General features: G+C 37.9%; 1 protein-coding gene across 6 annotated transcripts in view; it reads right to left on the reverse strand.

Annotated features, from left to right (window-relative positions):
- The window catches only part of Dlg5 (MAGUK family member discs large 5), a 147,867-nt gene that overhangs the window by 110,226 nt on the left and 12,986 nt on the right, over window positions 1-24,655 (reverse strand). For all 6 annotated transcript variants that reach the window (XM_081729466.1, XM_081729467.1, XM_081729465.1 and 3 more), the window contains 4 exons: window positions 21,655-21,781; window positions 12,641-12,767; window positions 9,187-9,427; window positions 4,734-4,898 (listed from right to left, as the gene is read on the reverse strand). In XM_081729466.1, coding sequence (XP_081585592.1) covers window positions 4,734-4,898; window positions 9,187-9,427; window positions 12,641-12,767; window positions 21,655-21,781 — 660 coding nt within the window. The remainder of the gene's footprint in view (window positions 1-4,733; window positions 4,899-9,186; window positions 9,428-12,640; window positions 12,768-21,654; window positions 21,782-24,655) is intronic.

Below are 24,655 nucleotides of genomic sequence, written 5' to 3' on the forward strand. Positions count from 1 at the left end.
CCACTATCCATTTGCACCACAGGAAAACAAGATTTTTTTTTTTTTTTTTTTTTTTAATCTGAAAGTGTATCACGAGCTGAAATCCAGCACAATATGGTAGTGATGTTTTACTATGTTGAAATGTCTAGTAGTGAATTAAAAAGTTCAAAGGATGGTCGAACAAGCGAAAAGGACGAGGAAAAAGCAGACTGTATTTGAAGATTTCAATGTAATAGTAAGCATTTTGCCGTCGTAAAATATTGCTCCGTATTGTCCTAAAAGCCTTTATGGATTTCAGCTCGTGGTACACCTTCAGACAGAAGTCCTATGGTGCAAACAGAAAAGTGGCGCAGCTATGTTTAACTCGCAACAGCACAAAGCGAACTGAAGTCATACCGCTGAAACAATGCGGTATGACAAGCAAAGACAATGGTGCAATACACTGGCTTATGAGCGCAGAAAGCCGTACAGCCAACCTCTTCATTAGTTCTGCAGTTTCTTCCAATAATTTTTTTTTTTTAAAAAAAGTCAATTCCTGTTGATGATAGCCAACAAAATCACAAGTATTACAAATATTAACAGTGTTGAATAACTTACGCCATCTTTGTTTTTTAGTCCATTGATTTATATGGGGAACTATTTTTGTTTTCTTTGAAATGAACTAGAATTTTAATAAAGAGATTTACAGATTTCTTCTTTGAGTCTCATTAATGTCCCGTGCACTTTCAAAATGAATTTGTAGATTAAATTTGATTAAAATAATTAAATTATAAGCACTCCGGACAAAATATTACGAAGCGTGGACACTCTAGGGGTCTTGTGAAAAGTGGTCTGGTATAGCAATATAGCTGAACCATAGGATGTGACCGAGTGGTAAAAGGGAGCCACTGTCTTCGAGCGTGAACATCGACATACCCTGCGGGAGGTGGCGCAGTTCGCTGACGTAATTAAATCTTTTTGCTTAACGTCCAACAATTATGCCTTTTAGGCTAAGGGAGAGATGATTAAGGCAAGTGAATGATGACGGAAGAATTTGTGGAATAAGAATGTGGAAGGAAACAGGAGTATCCTGAAAAACCCACGAGCACGATGTTGTCCATCACAAACTTACTTGGGCGGGGATCGAACCAGGGACCCCAGGCACCAGAGGTAGCGCTCTACCGTGCTCCACAGTTCGTTGACGTGTTCGAATTCACGGTCAGTACTGTCCACGTAGAGTGGAGGACGTCTGGCAAAGAAAAAAAAAATCGTCTCCGAGCAACAATGGTACAAAACAATTAGTTCCGAGCGTGATCATAGACGTCTGGGGGAGATTAGCGACCTCTAAACGATACCAAACCCGACAGGAAGGCAGGAACTGCTACAAGACCCAGTCGTCAAGTCTCTGAGCAAACCCTGCGACAAGAACTGTATAATGTAAGCATATTCAGTCGCGCTGCCAGGGTACGTCCCAGCCTGTCATACGAAAGTAAACTTGTCTTTCGTGGGCGAGGGAATACCAGTGGCGATGGATCCTCTGGTCAGATGAATCCCTCATTCTATTTCAATGACAGCCGCTCTAGGGTGATGAGGCGGGCCGGCGAAGTCTACAAAGCTGAGTGTGTGCAAAGGATTGTACAGAAGCAAGGTGGTAGTGTCATGTATTTCGAGTGTTGATGTGGGTTCCTTGATAGAGGTTCCCAATCGCGTGAAGCCTGTGGATTACTTATCCATACTGAATAATGAAGTGTTGTTGTTTATTCAGTTTCTGCGAGATGGTCACGTCCCACTATTAAGACGAAAACTGCACCGTTCATCGCGCCAGTATTGTGAGGGAATGGTTTGCTGAACATGAGGTCGACATCTCACCTGGTCCGCGAATTCACCTGATCTCAACGTTATCGTGAAAATTTAGGACATGTTGGAACGAGCAGTGAAGAGGAGATATCAATATCCTCCCACGTTGGCCGCTTTGCGGGACCAGTTGTTCCAGGAAAGAGCCGAACTGGACTTGAACGTCATCCTCTCGCACACTGACAGAAGACCATAGAAAATCAAAGCTGTAATCCGCGCCCGTGGTGATGTAACGGCTTACTGACCAATAAAGTAAGCACTTCGCAATCTTTTTTCCGAGGTGCTTATGTAACGAAATTTAAAGTCCATGGCGTAGGGACATGAAGAACAAACCAGTAAAATGAAATCATTAAAATTCCATAATATTTTCTGTAAGTAGAAACTTTGCTTTGTATAATTAAACACAAACAATTTGCTGAGTAAAACAATATATTCACATTAAAAACTACATACGTATGACAGTTTCGCCAACTAACACTTTGGCTTCATCAGACACATCATCAGATACTGTCTCCTGTGTCTGATGAGGCCAAAGTGTTAGTTGGCGAAACTGTCACACGTATGTAGTTTTTAATGTGAATATAATATTTTGTTCAACAAATAGTTTGTGTTTAATTAAAATTCCGGTGAAAAAAAAAAGAAAGAAAAAAAAACATTGAGATAATTTGGTTAAAAACAAACATTGCACTCAACACCGTTAAAACAAAAGAATAAGCCTCCATACAGTTCACACTGTCTCCAAGTATACCTGTAAGACACACTGTTCTTTACACTTGCTGAAAACGTAAGTTTCTGGTTAATCACTCGTGCTTAATACAGTTGGGCTGAGAAGTTGACTCCCTCTGACAAATCATCATCTAGTAACCTACAAACACATTAATCGATTTCGTAACAGAGTGTCTCCAAATTCTTCGTGTAGTTTTTATCTTTACATGCTTCATTATTTATACATATTTCTGGACATTGCCGGCATATATGTTTGTAAGTCCATCACGTACGAGGAATGACATCCCTCGGCGACTCCACTATTGAGGAAGTGGGAAAAGAATGAAGGAAGCGGCCTGTACGTGAGGTATCATCCCGGTATTTGTCTCGTATAAATAAGGAAAACTCAGGAAAAACCTCATTGAAGATAGCTGGCATGAAAAAACTCTTACACCTTATCGACAGTGTCCCCATCGGGAATGAAACCCGAGACCGTTGGCACCAAAAAAGAGCGTTAGCGACTACGCTACGCGGGGCTACAAATTAAAATGCTTCAAAAGTGTATTACAAAATTGTAAGAAATATCACTAAAAAGTTTAATTACCAGAATTCTTAATGAATGTTAGTATATGTATATTTCGCACTGCGAATGAAAATGGCAAAAGGTTTTCTTTAAAGATCAAACCGTCTGGGATCATATATTATTATTTATTTAAAAAGTCAGTTATTAATTAAATTTTCGTGTGGTTCCTCATTGTGATAATGGGAAAGAATTGTTTTCTTACTATTACGGACTTAGTTTAGTCACGAATTCTCTTCAACGTTTGTTACGTTCAGTTAGTTTTATATTAATGTATCACATGATTTATTTATTTGTAACTGTGACCGATAACGAAATCTGTCCTTACCACGCCAGGTATCTAATACGAAATCATGTGCTCTAGAGACAGGCGTTTGGATCGTTAGATAATACCACTGCTTTACGATGTTCAAAGCATGGAAAAATCCACAACTGGACAGAGAATCGAACCCGGGCCGATTTACTGTGCCGTTTACAGTCAGTGGCGGATCCAGGATATGATCAGGGAGGAGCTAAACCATAGTTTGCAGCTTTATCCAGTGTAAAACAGGATTGAGTTGATTTTGAGTTTAACGTCCCGTTCAGCAGCGAGGCTATATGGGACGTGGACCTACTGATTAACGTGGAATCCGAACCACATGAGCTCCCGCCGGGAACCGAACCCGGGCCTCCCACGCCTGTAAAACAGGATTGAAGCCTATTTTATCCAGTGTATACCTGAGCGTCAAGAGGGGGGCTATAGCTCCCCCGTTGTATCTGCGCCTGTTTACAACAAAGCTACTCAGTCTGTTTCCTGAACAGACTCATACACTCTTGAAGTAAGTGCTCAACTTGCCGGCGCATTGAAAAACCCAGTCCACTCAATGACCAGCCACACATGAATCCACTCTTGGAGTAGATACTCAAACTAACCGGTAGGTTATCAACTAATTGGCAGATAAGAGGTACGAATCTGGTGGCGGAAGCCACCCTAACCAAAAAACAGCGAAAAATGAAATTTTTGAGTTTTACGTCCCACGATTATGCCAGCTAGGCTAAAGGAAACGGTGACGATGAGAAATAAATGAAATGGTGAAATGAAGAAAGTAGGAGGAAACCCACGCACACGGTGTGTCGTGTTTGTCCACCACAAAGTTCACTTGGCGCAAGCTGGGATCGAACCAGGGGCTCCATGCACCAGAGGTGAACGCTCTACCACTGAGCCAACGCGGCCCCCCATCCTAACTGGTTTTCTCTCAGTTTTACTAGGCAAAGGCCGAGACAGTACCTTTAATATATAAGTCATACACGTTTTACTTCCTTAACTATCCCTACGCTCAGTTCATTTAACGATTCTAGTGTAAAGGTCCCCAAAACGGTTCACTTTCCCAGCAAATGGTCCTCGACTGTGTCTAGGGTGCTGTTATTGAATAAACACACTGTGAATAACAAATCAGAGGAATTGTACCTTTTGGCGTGACTATACTTTTCAGCGGCAATTTTGAGAATGAAAAAAAAACAACACAATTTAAAGTTGAAAGAACTTCATGATCTTAATAGAAATGGAAGACACTTTTGTATCCTCTAACCCTGTGTTTCTTGCACTGAAAACAAGCCCAACAAATGTTAACACAACTAAATGATATGAGAAACCAACCTGCGCCAACTCCAATTTATGTACTGCAGCGGAATGAGAATTAATAAGGTCATCATATCTCTTCCTGAGAGAATCATAATCGTCTTTAATAGCTTCATATTTTCTTAAGGCTGTTGTGTAATGTTGGTTTAATGCGTCATTTGCGTTTTCTGTGTTTATTACCTCCTACAGAAAAAAAAGTAAAAATAATACAAAAAACATGCAAAAATAAAAGAAAAATTAAACAAATAAGCAAAGCAGTTACAAACACATATAGAAGTACTATATTAATTTTTAAAAAGTATTTAGATATTCCGAAGCAAATGATTAGAAGAAAAAAATGCAAATTAAATAAATATACTTAAGAGGCTTAATCACTGCAAAATTAAAATACCGCTAATTTTATAGTAATTATGTGATATCTTCAAATAGATAAAAGACAATCGAAACGTGGAACAAGAGCTGGCTAGACAATATTATTTTGCATGCGGTATCGTGACCACGAGTCACCTAGTTGCTATCCGTTTGCACCCATTTAAAAACGCGAAAATAAATGCCGATTTTTTAAATGGCTGGAAATCGAAAGCAGATAAATGAGTCGTAATAACGGTACCCCATAGCGAGCTCTTGTTCCACTTTTTGATCATCTATCTATTTGAAGATATCACATAATTACTGTAAAATTAGCGGTATTTTAATTTCGCCGTGATGGGGCCTTTTAATGTAAGGAAATCTATAGCATTCGTCATTCAGTATTAATTTAAAAAGAGAGAACTAAAACAGCTACAATGCAAAAGAAAGTTACTAGCATACGTAAGTTTGTAATTTTTTTTTAATTTATTGATTGATTGATTGACAATCTTTAGACGAGAACAATTGTAATGCGTTCGATGCTCTTCCACTACGAATCGAATGCGAGACGTCGTGTTCCAAAGGCATGGCTATAGAAAAGCTTGATAGTGCTTTATTACCATTCTTGGACCAACAAAATGTCGGTGTTTAAGTGTTCTCACAAGTAAACGTTACGTTTGGGTGAATAGAGTTGTTGCACGAGACACATGTGATAGAGTAGTCGGAGAAGTTTTAGGTGCAAAGCTCAAAGGGTTTAGGAGATAGAGCCATTAGAAGGTGTGACGACATCAACTGTTTCTATTCGGATGTCATGTGGAAAATCATTTCAAGTGATAAGAAGATAAAGTCCTCCTGTTACTTGATTCGTGGTCTGCAAACAAAGACGACAATCTTCCGTCAATGTGTGTGTCAGAAGGCTTTGAACTGATCAAACGGCTCATACCTGTAGGATGTACTGACATAATTCAGCCTCTGGATGTTCACTTGTTCCGTCCATACAAAGCCTTTTTTTCGTTTCATCAGTGATATAACAATAACAGGAAGTGACGTGAATATTTGGCATCGTGACAGGTTCATATAACTTCAATCGTTTTCAATTCACCAGTTCAGTGCTCCTTGTTTTCGCAACATAATTCGATTCGCTTTCCATAAGGCTAGATACTTGAATGAGGAGCCTGAAAGTTCGATCGCTCCTTACGATTACGGCTTTGACAGAATTGTGAACAACAAATGTTTCAAGTGCGACTCGACTGCATTTGTCAGGTTTGCTCATTGTGAGTAGAGTATTTGTGCGAGGCATACACTCTTTTCTGAACTGCTAACTTTTCTTTGCAATAACAAAATCACTTCGGATTTGCAAAACTAATAACTTTCTCCATGTGTTTCATCACTTAATCATGCTGGAAACACGAACATAATCTAGTTTCGAGGAAATAATAGGTATAAGACTTCTCTCCTATGTTTTGGACTGTCACATGTGTCTCGGGCAGCAACTCGATTTACCCAAACATTTACTTGTCAGTTAAAGTACTTAGTTTAAATTTGTTTTCACAAGTAGTGCAAAATAAAAACAAATTCTTCCTTGAGTAATAACTGAAATACTATAATCATGTTTCTGAGAAGGATAATGCGGTACACGCTAACGAATAAATAATTTTTTCACTTATTTATTTTTCTACCAAGTCTTTTTCTTCTTAACTCCTCTCTGTGCTTTATCGCTTAAATATGAAGCTTTTATATATATATAAGTTGGAAATAAGGAATTTCAGGCAGGAGCTTTATGACAGAGTAAGAAGTCGTACATCATTAAGCACAACTTCCATAATTTTATAAAATTGTGTGGTTATTTGCATTTTAATACTGAGGCTATGCGACGAGGATCTGCAGTTTAAAGTTCTTAACGAAGTGCACTCCCACCAGGAATCGAACCTATGATAAAGACTTCAATACAAATGTTCTAAAAATGGCGCCCACGGACAACAGAGCGCTCTTTCTTCAGTAATGATATACACTCCGGAGCCTCCTTCAGTCGCTATAGGGAATCAAAATCTCACTATGCGGCAACGTTGCAGATTAACTTGAAACCATTAGCGTTGCTCTACGAATCCATCAAGCGGTTACGCCAATTCTTATTCTAATAAGTGGTGCTAGCGTCAATGTCTGTTGACTTTAACTGTCACCTGGAAAGAATCGAAATGAAATGAAATCTTTAAGTTTTACGTACCACGGTTATGCCGGTTAGGCTAACGACGATGATGATGATAAGAAATGAATGAAATGGTGGAATGAAGAAAGTGGGACGAAACTGGAGAATTCCGAGAAAACCCACGAATACGGTGTTTGTCCACCACAAAGTCCATACGGCGCAAGCTGGAATCGAACCACGGACCCCAAGCACCGGAGGTGAACGCTCTACCACTGAGCTACCGCGCCCCCACTTGGAAAGAATCGATGTGACTATTTCATGGATTGATATCTTCTGTATGGTTCTTTATTTGCGACGTTGCCACATAGTGAAATTCTCGTCTCTAGACGAGGACCCGAAAGGTATACAATTATTTTCGTTTTGACTTATAGAATAGTGCTCTGGAGGCCATTTTTTAGAATACCCGAGATTTTATATATATATATAAACGACACATTATTGCACTAACATGCATATCACTTTGTTTCTTTCAACATAAATAATAATAATTAGAATAATAATAGAAATACGAACTACTGGTCTAGTCGTTCACGACAATTCATCCACAAATGAAAATTTTCTACTAATAACAATAATATGATGTTTCAAAGGTAACAGCAAATTCATACTATTACACGAAGGGAATAAGTCCAGGCATTTCGTATACCCTTAGCTGTTTGCACCATTAAAAAAAGTGGAGAGAGGCTGGGAAATTTCGTAAAATTCACAGAATAATGTTGGCAAAGTACGAGGGATAGCTACGTTAGCGAGAAAAAAAGTGTACAAATGGATAAATGTACTTAACAGGTGTATGTTAATCGTTGATGAACAACGCTTTGGATTCCAAGTACAGCTGTTATTGGTAAGAATGTTTCTGCACATTTCCACATCCTTTTTCACGCGATATAACAACACAGACGACTTCTTGGCACAGGGACGAAACCTGGGTGGAACACTACGAGCCAGTAGCAGTCTTCAGAATGGCGGCACACATCTCCAGTTAAGAAGCTCAGTCTCAACCTTCCGACGGGAACGTCTCCTTTTACTCTCTTTTATTCAAGGGCCGACATTTCTAAACCGCAGGGTGTCTACTAAAATTCCAAAATCAAATTTCGTAACCTTTTCTTTACCAAACCATAAAATTTCTTAACATTCAAAACTAATAACAGTACCAATATTCTTTAACACTTATCTTTATCTACTTCTACTTTCAGAGGTTGTTCCCTGGAGTGATAAAAACTTGGTATCTTCTCATCACTTTCAATATATTCGCTGTATATAGCCTGATTTGTTCGATAACTTATCTACAGCAAATACTCACAACCACTGTACAATAATGCCAGCTGAAGGACAATCGTAACAGCTAATTTGGCTGCGTCTAAAGCCGATCATAGACATTTTTGGCGGTGAATTTTGATGTTTTACAGAACAAAATTTTCCAGTCTCTAGTTATATAATCGTGACCCGAAAGCTAAATTTCTTGACTTTCATGACCGTTTTCTGATTTCGTGACCGACAGACACCTTGTACAGAAATACGCTTGTTTCAGCCAATCATGATGTCAACATTTCGCACATTGTCATTAATAATAAAGGCATGCTTAGACGTCTACGGTATTGCTCACCAACAATTGGCGTACGTCCACTTTTAACGCCACTATCCACTAGTACACTCTTCTCTCGCTAATGCAGCTATTCCTCGTATTTTGTCAACATCCTTCTAAATTTCTTGAGGTTTCATGGCCTCTTAAACCACAAAAACCTCGTAACTGCTCTATGCTGTTTTATAATGCGAATGTCGCTATCTGTTAGGAAGTCTCAACACCTCAAATCATGCACTTTTTCTTCGCTTGAGTTTGAAACAGCTTGGAGCCTTCTTGTAAGCCTTTAATTTGCTGTTACTTTTGGAAACAATCACAATAAATAATAAAGTTCTTACCTGCTGCTGACTGCGAAGTTCCGAATTTTCTTTTCTATGTTCTTCTAAAAACTTCTTGAGACTTTGCACCTCTTGATCTAGCCTTTTATTCTCTGACAAAAGGTCGCTGTATTTAGCCCGTATGGTTGTTGCTTCTTGAGTTGCCAGTTCAAGTTGAGCTACAGCTGCTCGATGTTGATTCCGATAATATTCGGATTCTTTCACAGCCTGGTCGCATCGTTTGATGGTTTCACTATGCTGCCTACAAAGATCAGAAAAAATACACTCAGATACATTTATTAACAATAACAAGCACAAATGAACCGAATTCAGAAGCTCCCGGCATGCAAAACTGTGGAACAACAGGCTCTGTTCACGAACGGAGCCTGTTCCTGGCCAAATTCAGCCACAAAATTTAGCGAGCTTAATTTCTTACACGATGGGCTACTTACCCACGAAATTTCGTTCAGATCTGACTAGTAGTTACCGAGAAATAAAGTACCACATACAACGCGAGCTGAGCCTGCTTCTGGCCGAGCCAGGCCATCAAATATAGCCATTTGTATTCTTTAGACCATGAGCTACTTCTATTTGGCCACGAAATTTAATTTAGATCCGGCCAGTATTTACTCACAAATAAAGTACCCCTATATATATATATATATATATATATATATATATATATATATATATATATATATATATACCTGTAATGAAACTATAAACCCCCATATGCGTACGCTGGAAGCTAATACATTAGTTTTTCATCATATTGTGAATATGCTAGTCCTGACTAGCACAGAATTCAGCAGTTGTTAACTGGCTCTACCACGTAAGTAACCCACTTTACCGCTAGAGAAACAAAAAGTTTGCTAATATAGTACGCATCAGGACTACTATTACCCATCTTTTAAATACCTTGTTTGTTTTTTCTTTTACACATACACATATATATTCAAAAGTCTGTTCAAAGGCTTTCCAACTTAGGACTTTGGAAATCTTAAAACTATGTATAATAAAAACAGAAGGTAGGCTGCCGAAATTTCAACAATGAATTTAATTATAGGCACGTAGAGGGTTGTTATAAAGTCCTTGCTATAAAACAACTGCTTATAATTTAAATAATAATAATAATAATAATATTACAATGATATACATTTTAAATTGTGTGATGATCTGTAAATTTTTGATTGGCAACACTATCACAATGAGGTTGGCAACATTGGTGACAGAGTTCTGTGAACTGATGTTGAAATGACTGTATGATGACAGGAAACTTCTGCAGTTACTCATGTTCTCAAATGAGGCAACTTTCCATGTTTCAGGGAGGGAAAAGAGGCACAACTGTCTTGTCTGGGGAACTGAAAACCCTCATGAATATGAAACACACGAAAGAGACTGACAGAAACTGAACGTGTGTGGTGTGCTGTATCAATGGACCACCTCATAGTCCGTTTTTCTTCGACGATAACACTGTGACAGGAGAGACATACCGTCAAATACTTACAAATTTTCTGATGTCCGAATTGCTTAGGTTGGGAATCAAGGATTGCATCCACTACCAGCAAGACGGAGGCCTCCCACATTTTGCACAAGTCGTCAGGGACTATCGTGACCGTAAGCTACCTGACAGGTAGATTGTGTGCAGAGAGCCCACCCCTTGGCCCCCCGACTTGAAACCGTGATTTTTGGTTATGGGTTCACGTTAACACAGGTGTATGAGGAAAAACCAAAGGACTTGTAGGGCCTGAAAGCTAAGATTAGTGAAGTGATCCATGACACTTCTGACGACGCCAGACGAAAAAGCACTCACGGATTTCGCCAGAGGTTGTAGAAATGCATGGATGTTAAGGGAGTTCAGCTGGAGGTGTGGCAATGATGGCGGCGGTGTATCTATGGATGATGATACAAAATACAAGTCTCAATAAAGATCTTATTTCACTGCAAAATCATTATTTTAATGAAAGTTATAAGCATTTGTTTCACAAGGACTTCATAACAACCCTGTGTAAACAGGCCAGCAAGCTGTTCTTACAACACTACACTTTCCGTTCGTATAACTGATACTGAAGGGACATGTCCCATCCACCTTAGACATCTCAATCTTATTATCTGCTACGGTATTCGGTAATCTATAATACAAACAATTCCAGATAAACAACGTGTATTATCGGTTAAGGTATCGGCATAGAAAGCCGGAGACTAAGATCTGATTCTTGGTTCAGTTGTGTATTTTTACGCTCTTTGTATGACATTGAATTCATACTATAAAGAAATTAGTGTGATATAAAAATAGGTTATAAAATATAGTTAGGGGCACGAGTTTTTCGCACTAATTTGAAAATTTCGCGTCTCGTTTTTCACATTTCGCGTTTTGTCGCATTTTCCAAATGAAGTTTCTCATTTTGTAGCTCTTGGTGGAAAAGATATTCCCTGACATTTTTAAAATTATTCCTTTAATTCATAGATCATTATAGAAATAATTCCTATTACTAATTACCTAATAACAAAATTGACTGAATATTTCACTTGACATTGTAAATTTCACTTATAGAAAAATTATATTTTTAAAATCAAACTGAAGGAAAATCAGTAACTAAACATACTATGAGTAGGAAAGTTTGCGATGGTGATAGCCAACGCTGAACATGTTCCCTATAGCCGTGTCCGAATCACCCAAAATGCACCGTTCATGCCAAGTTCTACCGTTCCATCAGAGGAAAACTGGAGGAGGAAGAATCAATGAAAACGTATTTTTAAAATTTCGCGTTATTTCGCGTATTGTTAGAAATTTCGCGTTTCGTCGCGCAACGGAAACCAATGAAAATACACACAGAATGTCATAAAATGTCAAGAAACTGAAAATTATTTAATTCTGACACATTTCGTTTTATCCCGCATTGCGAAAAACTCGTGCCTCTAGATATAGTCTTTTGGCAGTTCAAATACTTTCTCATCTCGTATTATGTAAATCAGGGATGCAAATAAGCAACGAAATTTTACTCGCCCAAGTATTAAGCTATTAGCCCACATCTCACAATAGAAATTATTTACTTACCTTCTGTATGATATTAAATACTCGCCCCGGGCGAATGGTTATTTGCATCCCTGATGTAAATGCATGTCATTAACATGAGTGAATGGATAATTAGAAATTATAGGTTTACATGAAAGAATTAATGCTTAAAAAAAAAAAAAAAAAAAAAAAAAAAAAAAAAAAAAAAAAAAAAAGTTGTGCATTTTATTATTAGTGAGAGAATAAGTCTGTATTATTTTAAAGACTATCCTTTCATCTTGTAAACAGCAAAAGAATTTGTTAACAGCTTTACTTTGTAAGGAACCCGTCTTTCCATTCTTTACATCCTATACCCGTCCTTCCATTCTTTACATCCTTTACAAAATTCTGATTTAAAAAAAAACTGAGCAAAACATTTATTTTACTAAATGATTATACCCACGGAAATAATTTGTTTACCGTCTTAGTGACTGCAATTCATTCATGGCTCTTTCACATTGTTGTTTTAGGCCGTCATAGTCTCTTGCAGACGCAGATGAAAGACTTCGGTCACTGCTGGACACGGTATAACTAGGAGATAGAGTACCTGCAAGGAATAATAATAGTGATTATAAAATACAAGTATAGTATTAAAATATTTTTACACTATAATACGTTAAAGACACCCCACGCAAACAAACGCTATAAACTGTTTGATATCTCACCACCTACTAAGTAGAATTACCATCAAGAATGCATTTTATTTTAAGGATTAATTCCTAATGATGTTTCGACGTTCTGGCCGTTTCTTACCAACTTGTTTCTAAATAAAGGAAAGCACATATATATCACACAATATACAATTTGCTACGAGATGCTATGCAAATTTCATAATGAAATACTAACATTGTACTCTACTTACGTATATATTTTATTGATTTAACTGTATATGTTTCAAAGACTTTGTTATCTTCATCGATACGTGACTGATAAAGAGTTTTTATATTGGTTCGTGGACTTATACATTATAATGGTAAAGTTTCAATTCTTACATAAAAAACACTATTATACTTCGTTAAGAGCAAAAAGCACAACTGAAAATTTTTACTCTTAATAAACTACTTCAAGACCTGAAGAACTTCACCGTCCTACAATACGTGGTCTCTTGTTTAAGTCTTTGGTAAAAATAATTCGCGGAACGAATAACCAACTTAATTTAATCCTATGTCTATAATGGACATGCTTTAGGACTTATACCATTATCTCTGTCTATGAACCAATCTAAAAATTATTTATGATCATTGGCGATTATGACAAGGAGACATCGAAACGTATACTATTAAATTAATATAGCGTGTGTTTAAGTGGAATTCCAGGTTAGTATTCCACTATTAAATATGCATTCTTTTAAGCTATGCAAATATACTTACAGACCTCGATTAAACAATAAAATGTCATATTTATATACATTTCTTTGAGCAAATACATCTATGAGTTATTATAATCATTATTATTAATAATGATAACTATTTTCAGTATTAACTTGGGTCAGCTCATTTCTGTACTTCATTATTATTTTCTCCACATAATACACTGCAATTTTTATTCTGCATTATCCCACTTATTATTTTTAATTGATACCATTTATTAATTATTGTTATTTTCTTCATATATACACAGATGATCATCAAAACAATGGAAACACCTGTCGTTTGCAACACCTAAGATGAGACGTGGTAATGCTGGCGTTGTGTGTACAGCACCTGACCGCTGTTAGTGGTCGTTAGATCATCCATCATCTGTAGTACATCATGCGGGGTCGAACGGATGTGTGTTTCAAAAGGGCAGACGGTGATGGATGAAAATGGGACATCTCTCTCTAAATTTCATAGGTCAAATTATTATTGGCGGTTTCGTCTGCAAGTGTATCTGAGATGACTAATGTGTTAGGTGGGTTGCAAGGAACAATGTCAGAGGTGATGATGACAACATTGGCGAAGAGTAATACAGGGTAATAAAAAATTTGACAGTTGCTGGTGAAAAAGACTACAAGGAACATCTCAGTCAAAACAAAATAGCTATATTGGAAATATGAAAGCTACAAGAAGATGAAACTACTTAAAAAACACCCTCCGCACCCTCACTGCATTGAACAGGCTTCGAAATCAAGTATATGTACCACGCATGGTCTCGCAAGGAAGAATCTCCACCTGAATCCTATCGATCAACTTGGTCTTAGTGACACAGACTCAACCACATCCTACACATAATGTACAGTACTGCTATAACTGGGGACAGGGGCCACACGTTAGGATTAGTGAAATCGTAAAAATTATGTGACAATGACTTCTAAATTTTCCTGGCGTGTGGAGGTATCACATCACTCTTACTAGAGACACATCTAAACACCATAACGTTTCGGGGGAAATTTACTATGCATGACACAAGAAATGTCTGATGGATTGTAGGTAAGCCATATGTTGTTCTGGAGTTGTGTATTTGATCCTGAAAGATTTATTTATTTATTTTTTTTTTTTTTAAATCAGAAGTGAACTATATTGTTTCTGATTCAACGGGATGTTCCACTTTGTTAAAAACAGTTTCTTTGTCTTGATCTGCCGGTTTGCACCGAGTTCTTTCTGTCAGGAGTTGGTCTTTACGCCTTTTGCAGGAATGACACCGGACGGTCATTCACTAGCTTCACGGTGGACGACGCAATATCTATTTCCGGCGCTAGAGCTTATTTCCTTGCCTAGATCTTCGGTCACTTTCTCCTGTAATTGTTACCTTCACGGCGGATGCTACAACACTTATTTTCCGCTTAAGAGCTCACATTTCCTTGCCTGTGTCTTCCGTCAGTTTCTCCTGCAATTACTTGATGAATTCTGGTATTTCGCGCTAATTTAAACGTCGTCTGTGTGGTTTCCTACCAGCCACGGTTTCGTAGTTTCCCAGGGCCGGATCTAGAATTCTTCGAATTATGCGTTCGCAGGAGGCGCCAGTTGAAGAGGACGCCAAACTGGAAAATGAATTTTGTGTTTCAAATGTGAACATTTCTTAGGGAAAATGTTACGATGAAAAATTTTCCAAATAGCTTCAAATAATTGTACAGACTGAGATACTGATAAAACACATCAAAAGGACAGTAATTTTGCGTGGTTGGATGTAAAACACCTCTTTACAATTGAAATGGACTCGTACATTAATTGGCGCCAATGCCCCACACACAGCTGATGCTAGTTTGAGGAAAATTTCCCGCGGCGCAGGAAGATTTAGGAGAAGCATTTTAAAGAGAGGGGGAAAGGGAGATTTTATGAATATGATATAAAATGTAGGAAAATTTAGCTTTTTCAATAGATGCTATATTAAAGTGTTACGGCTGTACGACACAAGACAGCGGCCTTCTTTCCGCAATTCCACCATATGTACAAAATACAAATATAAGAGACTTCATTCCTCTCCCAACAACCTTTGTGCGACCTTGCTAGAGAATATTGACAAATATGTCATTGAAATGGAAATGGATCCACAAATAAGAAGAAGTCGACTGCACGTGTTGCTTGTGGATTGAGTGGTATTATCACAGTAGGAATGTCTTGAAAAGTATTCCGCCCTGTCATAAACAGTGTCCCCGCATAATGCTTCGGTTCAAAATGACCACAGTTAAGGGTTGAAAAAGTCAGAGTAAATGAAATAGACATTATCGAAGTTCAAGTGTCTAGGCTTTTCTTGTGCATTGGTCCAGGGAGGGGGGGGGCGAATACTAAGAAAAGATGGGCGTTACGAATGGAATTTTTTATCATTTCTGAGGAAAATTTTACGAGGGGGGGGGATCAAATATAAACGGGATTTTTGTTCCTGAACATCAACAATTGGCAGGACTGGCCGCGCGCTTCTGCTATGTTTAGGCGGGACCGCTGGAAGTGGAGAGAGCGTGCTCTTACATATTTCCCGCTATTTCGTCAGTACCGCTCACGATGTCGGAGCAACAGGTGCACCCCTCCACTGCGCTACGCATAATTATAAAATTTCTTGTTGGTGAAGGAGTTACAGCGGCAGAAATTTGCCAGAGATTGACTGCACATTTCGGGGATAAAACATTGTCAAGGACGCGTGTGTATGCCTGGCATAAAAAGTTCAAGAAAGGACGAGAACGTGTGGAAAATCAGCAATACGATCGCCGTCCTCGGACCAGCATTACGGACAACAACATTCGTGTGGTAAAAGGCATTATTGACGACGATCGACGAGTAACAGTATCAGAAATTGCAGAACAAGTCAGAATCAGCTAAGGGAGTTGTCAAGCAATCATCAAAAACGACCTACAGTTCCATAAAGTGTGTTCCAGATGGGTCCTTCACCTTCTGACCGAAAATCTGAAGTTGAGACATTTGGAGGTCTGTCAGGGGCTTAAAGCAAGGTTTGCGGAAGAAAGTGATGCAATTTTAGTCGGATCGTCACCTGAGACGAAACACGGGTTCACCACTACACTCCAGAATCCAAATAAGCCAGTAAGGAGTGGCGGAGGAAAGGGGAGGCAGCACCAGTGAAAGCCAAGACTCGACTGTCAGCTGGCAAGGTTCTTTCAACCGTTTTTTTCGATCGGCGAGGCATTTTGCTGATTGACTTTTTACATGAGGGACGCACAATAAATGCTGAATACTACTGCGAGCTGTTGAACAACGCGAGAGTTGCATATCGCCGCAAAAAAAGACCAATCGATTAGACAGATTCTCCTCCTGCAGTGGATTCTCCTGCATACTCCAGCTTGAACTGTCTCGAAGCTACAGGAAATACACTGGACTACACTTGAACATCCTCCTTACAGCCCGGGCTTATCGCCCTGCGATTTCCATTTGTTCGGACCGCTTAAAGAAGCTCTAGGAGGGCAACGATTTGAAGATGACGAGAGTGTAGAAGAGTTCGTGCGCAACTGGCTGGTGACACGACCCTGTTCTTTTTACGATGAGCGCATCAAAAAGCAGCCCATACAAGGGCGGGGTGAAAAGTTCTCGGCCTGACCCAGAGATGGCATTCCAATCAGCAAAATTTTATTGTTCTTGCCTGGGGCGCTTTTCAGTTGTTCGTATAACAAGTGTCAACTTGTTCTCTCAAGTAGTTTGTTTGCAGGCATTGTTGTAGTGAGACGTCTTGCATATTAGTTGTGAAAATGGATAAACTTGAATATCGTGCGGTAATAAAATTTTTCGTTTTGGATGGATTAACCCTACGGAAATTCATCCGAAGTTGACGAAAGTTTACGGGGACTCTGCTCCTTCCATGTAAACCGTTAGAAAGTAGGCAGCTGAATTTAAACGTGGTCGCACATCCCTCGAAGATGAGCCGAAAACCGCAACCACACCGGAAACAATAGAAAAAGTGTTGGACGACAGGCGAGTGAAGCTGAGTGAGATAGATGAGAGTGTAAGGATATCGGAGGAACGGGTGCGAAACATCTTGCACAAAGAACTAGGGATGCGAAAGCTCTGCGCTAGATGGGTGCTGCATTTGCTGACTGCCAAAAAAAAGCAAATGAGAAAACGATTTTCGCAACAATCTTTGGACCGATTTACAAGGGATCCGACCGATTTTGTGCGGCGATTTGTGACGATGGATGAGACATGGGCTCACCACTACACGCCAGAAATGAAACAGCAGTCCAAGCAGTGGGTGGAAGCGGTGGTGCAGCGCCGAAGAAAGCGAAGACGATCGTATCGAACGGAAAGGTCATGGCCAGTGTGTTTTGGGATGCGAAAGGGAGAACAATTACAGGCAAATATTACTCCAACCTTCTTGACCAGCTAAATGCGAAAATTCGCGGGAAGAGGCCTGGATTGAAGATCATCATCTTTCACCAGGTCAATGCACCTGTGCACAAGGGTGCGTTGGCGATGGGAAAACAACAGGATTTGGGGTACGATTTGCTCGGCCATCCCCCATATTCTCCTGATTTGGCAAACTTGAAGAAATTTGTTTTTGGGAAGCGATTCACATGGGATGAAGAGGTTGAGAGGGACATGGATGACTATTTTCACAACCTTCCAGACTCTCACTTCCGGGAAGGAATACTAATGTTGGAGAAACGCTGGATCAAGTGTATTGAAGTTACGGGAGATTATGTCGAAAAATAAAATTATTTTTGAACTGAAATTCGCAGTCTTTCATTGTCAGGTCGAGAATTTTTCACCCCACTCTCGTATGCTGGGACAAATGTATTTCCAAAGAAGGAAACTATATGGAAAAATAAATTGTAAGTGCCTTCTGATATTCAATAAATAAATTTAAATAAAAAATAAAATCCCGTTTATATTTGATCCACTCTCATAACTTAAAATTCCTAATATCAATGACTCCCAATTGCTGCCCCTGCTTAATACTCACTTTGTTAACGTCTATTTTTGACATTCGTCAACATTTCGTTTCTATCTTGAGTCGTTTCGGGTTTTATATTATATATATATCCGCGGATCCAGGATATTATCAAAGGAGGGGCTAAACCATAGTTTTCCGCTTTATCCAGTTTAAAGAAAGTAGAATTGAAGCCCACTTTATTCAGTGTATACCTGAGCGTGTAGTCCCTATAGCCCTCCCATTGGATTCGCGCCTGTATATATATATATATATAATGAAGTTTGTTTTTACTTTTCAATAGTACTTTGTTTTTCATATAATAATAGTCAACGATAAAAGCTAAGTGAGCATTTTATCGGAAAAGAAAGCTACGAAACTTGACAAAAGATGAGAGGCAAGCAAAGGCTCTAATAAAGTTACTTTTGAGTTCTGGACAAAATTTCAGAAGTGATGATCATACAAATGTAGAAGTGTGGAATTGTCAATACCAGTTACTGTTAACGAAGCATTTGGAAGTCGACAAACTTTTGAAACTGTAAGTTTATTTTACTTGACTGTAGTAATTTAATTGTTAAATAAAATGGAATACGGCGTCTTCGGTTACGGGTCTGAGTTAATTGAGTTATGGGTCGTATTTCAAAATTTGTTTGAATACAATTAGTTTTCACGCAGTATATGCGTATTTAACTCGAAAGGGTAACTGTAATCGAAATTTCATTATAAGTAACACTATTTTTTTTTAACTCTCATTGTCAATCACAGCAGTGTATACATATGCTCATTGTTTTATAACAGTGTAATAATCATTATCAATCCATTCTCTTGTATTTAGATGAAGCGATATTTTTAAATATTTAGTAATAGTCCTAATGCAAAGCAGAGTTTTGATTATTAGTTACTTGCATTCAAGGATGCGCCGACAGGTAGTCCGAGAGTCTGGAACCCCCAAAACTTTTAATTTTTAAGAAAATTAGTACAATTTCAGGGGACAAATACACAAAATTATTTGCATTTTGTAGGCTACTCCAAAAAAATCTTCAAACCCGAAAGAAAACTCTTGGGTGTGCCACTACGTGTGTTTACATTGTGTTATTCATTGCCTGATTTCGAACGCCCATGTTGGAAAGAAACATGAAAGGACTGAATTGTTTTATAGGGCTAGGTGGCCCTGAAAAGAAATTTTGCGGGGGTACCTGATTTTAAAGTTCCGCCACTGGCTCGAAGACAAATTACATATCGATTAAGGCACATACTTTGTCATTTGTTACGTATTGAACAACTTCAGCTAAAATTAATGAAGATTATTTGAGATCAAGTATATCTCAAGAACGATTAAATGGACTAGCTTTGATGGGCATTGAAAATGACATACTCAATGAAATGGATATGGATGCAATAATAAGAGATTTTGCCAAATTGAAAACCAGAAAAACGTCTTTACAGTAACATGCACTTTTCAGTAACAGGGAAAACGAGAAGTTATAATGACCATAATCGTATCACTAGAAAATACTATGTAAATGAGCATATCTCTTCGTTAAAATCAAATATTATGTTAATGTTAGACTTGAAGGTTATGAGTTTTATTTTGTTTCGACTTTTATGTATCAGTTGTACTTGTTAAAATAATCTTAGGTATATATCTTAGTTGTGGCTTGTGCTTACTTAATAAAAAATTACTATTAATTATTAAAATTGAAACTTTGTTCGGTACTGATCCACAGTCACAATATTCACGGGGAGACTACAAATCTGAAGATTTTTACAATTGTAACAATTATTTGAAGATTTTTTGTCCATCACAACTTTCTACTTTTATATTATGATTTAGGTGGGGGGCGCCTAAATATTGCTTGCTTACACTTAAGAAATGTCTAGAACCGGCCCTGAAGTTTCCATTGCACCTCTGTATTTCACATCGCATCGCTTTTGCGGTGTTCAAACAGCATTCAACAGCTGTTTTGATTGTAGAATTCGATGCCCAGCACGAATAATTATGATGCAAGTAACTCTTTTCCAATATTCCGGTAGTTTCCACTCTCCATTGCAGTTCGTTTTGACATCATGGAAACCACAGAGAAAAGCACATTTAAACTCTGCCAAATTCATCCCGACATCACATATTTAGGTAACAACGTACAGTTTCAATTTTAGCCCGAACACCCTGTAGTGGACAGGAGAGAGCCTAAGTGACAAAAATCGCTGAGCACTGAAAAAGATATCAACGACATAGAAGCAAATGCGGCAAAAATGACTGAGCAATTCAATCAGCACCTGGAACAGCTTATTGCGATAACCTCAGTCTGACGCGATTTGCGTAACCTAAACATGCATGATGGTATATCGCAGATTACTTTTTATTTTCATCATTTAATGCTCGTCTTGAGTCACTGAAATTGTAGACAGATAAGTGAAGTAACAAGAAATGAAATTTTTGCCTTTAATTTAACGTCCCATGTCTTTTAAGTGAGACGGGTGACTTACGAAAATGAATGATAATGTAATAATTGACAGAATGTGAATATTGGGGGGAGGGAGGGAGAATAAAGAGAAAACACATGGGCAAGATTGTTTACTAGAACCCCGATGGCAGAACTTTATTTGCCTTTTTGCGATGAGCTTTTGTAAGTCAAAAATTTTCTGCATGAATTCTGCAGAAGAAACACTTGTGATTGTTAAAAATACGCTTTACGAGACGTAGAAAAAAGTTCAAACCATATTTAAGCGAGTCGCCTGTGCATTTAAGACTTCTGCACATTGCAGGCATGTTTTTATACTTTTCTGTTAGCCATTTATTTTTTCTTCTGGCAATTTTTCTGCACAGGCGCAGCAAATTTTCTGCGATCACATCGCAGATCGCAGCATATTCTGCTATGGGGACTACAACACACACGACCTGAGATCGAACTACAGATTCTTTCTATAAGAGATGGGTGCTTCAACACTGAAACTGTGGGCCATATTTAGTTCAAAAGCTTAATAGAATTCTTTTTACATACGTGCACTTAACTTAAGGTAGAGAAAAATTGACGAAGCTTTTTGTCCTGGCTTGTATTAGCTCACAAAACAGAGTTCTGCGCATAAAAATATTATCAAAATTCCAGTGGCTTTCTTATTATGGAACCTGTAATGATCTATAGTACCTGTACTTCCTGTGCTGTCAAGTGATGATGCTCCTGACGCCATGGCCAATTGCTTAAATGCTCCATCCCTTTCATTGGCTACTCGCTTAAGTTCTTTCTTGAGCATGTCCCGATCATGGCTGGCAAGCTGAAAACAAATAGATTCACATTACAGTTACTCCTGGCTTAGATAGATTATAAACATTTTGAAAAGAAAACTTAAAAAAACATAAAATTTACCGATAAACAATAAATTATGATTCTAAGTTTTAAGTAATTATTAATTTATTTGTGATAGTTTTCTTTATTTAAGTAGTCACAGTTGTTTCATCGCCTAAATGACCAACTACAATTTACACACTGCTTGATTTTGTATAAAATCAGATTATACATTTCAAAACCAACGAAGTTTCCTGTACTTTTTGTGCTTCGGCAAGAGTACAAAGAACTGGCTACGTTTATATATTTCAAGTATGCAATAAAATAAGTAATTACGACGAATTTGCTCGCATTTACAAGGAAAAATGTAACCAACTTTTTAAAAATCTCTACTGGTCCCTACTGAACGATTATATTCATTGTAATCAGGGTAACAAGTTGTATATAACAACAAATCTCCGGTAATTTGGAGCCAGAAATCATAAGTGATTGAAGTATATTTTTAATTTCTGCGAAATGAATGATAAGTATTAAGGAAATACAAAGTTTAAAAGGAATAAAAACAGTTTAATTTATTGAAATAATTATCGTAGTAAGTTTTGGTTGTTATTAAAGCAATTTTAATCGAACTGAAACTGCAATATTTAATTATATATGTGTATTACAACTTCATAACGAGGAACTACATAATTTATATGGTTTACCCAACATTGTTAGGGTCGTTAAGTCTAGGAGGCTTAGGTGGGCGGGTCATGTAGCTAGAATGGAAGAAAGTCGAAACGCTTTCAAAGTCTTGACAGGAAGACCAATCGGAAAACGTCCATTAGGAAGACTTAGGCGCAGATGGGAGGACAATATTAAGATGTATCTCGCAGAGATTGGAATACAAAGTATAAACTGGATGCAGTTAGCTAAGGATAGAAGTCAGTGGAGAGCTTTTGTGAACGCGGCATTGAACCTCCGGGTTCCATAGGCCATAGAGTTAGTTAGTTAGTATTACAACATGTTAAGTAAGAATGCGCATAATTAAAGATATGTGTCAGATGATTCTTATTTCTTTATCGAACACTAATTTTGAGAATCTTTGGAAACGTTGAATGATAATTTAACATTTCTACTAAAACTTAAAGGAAAACAATGAGCATAAACAGATTAATAGTATCCCACGACATGGTGGACAACAATCAGTGACTGGATACTTAGAGACGATGGAAACAACGTGATACAAGGTGGTGAGATGAAACCAATAAGCACAGCGCAACAACATGAAGAAAAAATGTCCAAAAAGATGGTTGTAAAGAAGAGTTGGAGGCATGTGTATTCTGCAATAGTTAGACAATGACGAATTATGTTGATTCCTCAAGAAACATTTTGTAGAAGTATATATTTTGCGAACACGAATTAATCAGTTTTCCCAACACTCGATTTCTTACAGGTTTCATTTTCATACTTTGAAACTTAATTTCGTAGAAGTGTTCTTTGAGTAAAGCAACTAATGTTGCAGAAAATATATTTAAATTCATTGTGTTTACTTCCTTCTTTTTAGGTAATTTTCAGTCGATGAAATCTTTCTACGTTTGCATGTTAGGCTGCAGCCTTTTTACTCATTAATTATATCAGGGCGCAAAATTTCAAAATCAGACGCATTCGCCAATCCAAAAATGATGGTCGCCAGTATCTCTTACGTACAAATTATTAGAGGTCTCCCCCATTCCCCCGGCCTTTGGTTTGGCAAAGAAATTACATCAGGGCATAAAATTTGAAAACCAGACAATTAGATCCAGGATAATCATTTTGAATTGAACAATTCATATTCATGTTAAGAAAGTATCATTCATTAAGACTTCACGTTGGTGTTACTTTCGCTCTCTGCACTGATGTACCAGTTGTCCATTGCAGTTTCGGATCAAAGTTCTTAAGTGAAGGGCTATTAATGGAGATTATCATCAAATCATTCAGTGTGTCAGTCTTCAGTAAATTCCTGTAGGCATTCGTAACTCTGTTCAGACTGCCGAAGTCTCTCTCACATGAAGCAGAACTCAAAGGTAAAGCTGCACAAAGTGTGACACTTGGAAGCAATTTCGTAATGAATTTTTGACTGTAAATCTTTTTCAGTGTTTGATTCTATGTTAATGAGGGTGGGAAAGGAGGGCCGAATTACAACGTTATGGCGACTTCACTTTCCATGCCCGTTGTGAAGACTCCACATTCCGTGTTTTCTCTCACTTATGAGAATTATTGTCGTGCACAATAGAAACTGCGCAGCCCTTTGAGTTTAGGCAGAAACCATTCCTACTAAACACTAGTCACCACTTCTAAATTTCTAGTCGCCAATAGCGACCGGAAATTTTGTTTCCTGATTATATAATATAATTAGGCTAATATTAAGTACGAAATTGTCCTCAAGAGATACAATACATACTGGCTACTAAGAATGAAAGATAGAATGGGTTTTTTCAATGGAACAATTATTTATTGAATTGTCAGTTGATGTTTAACTATTTGTCCTGAAAGTCAGCCCGAAAAGTAATCGATCCCTTCTCACTTTTTCACGTGATTTTTGACGAGGGCGCATAAGTGTGTTGAAAATTTCAACAACTTAAAATCTAGATACAGAGATAATAATTTAAATTCTGGAATTATAATGAAGGTTTTTCTAGTTTCGATAAGATCTTAACCATAATCAGAAAGCCATAATCTTAACCATAATCACTAGAATGTGAATTGAAGTGAAATATCACTTCCATTCGGTTATTACTGCGGTGATGATAAACAACTACGTATTCGCTATAATCTGGAAACTGTTTATAACACGATACACTATACTTACTTGATTATAATCCGACCCTTCATAAATCAAACC

Source organism: Thermobia domestica, chromosome 10 (genome assembly GCF_964235325.1).
Source record: "Thermobia domestica chromosome 10, izTheDome1.hap1.1, whole genome shotgun sequence".
Lineage (NCBI taxonomy): Eukaryota > Metazoa > Arthropoda > Insecta > Zygentoma > Lepismatidae > Thermobia > Thermobia domestica.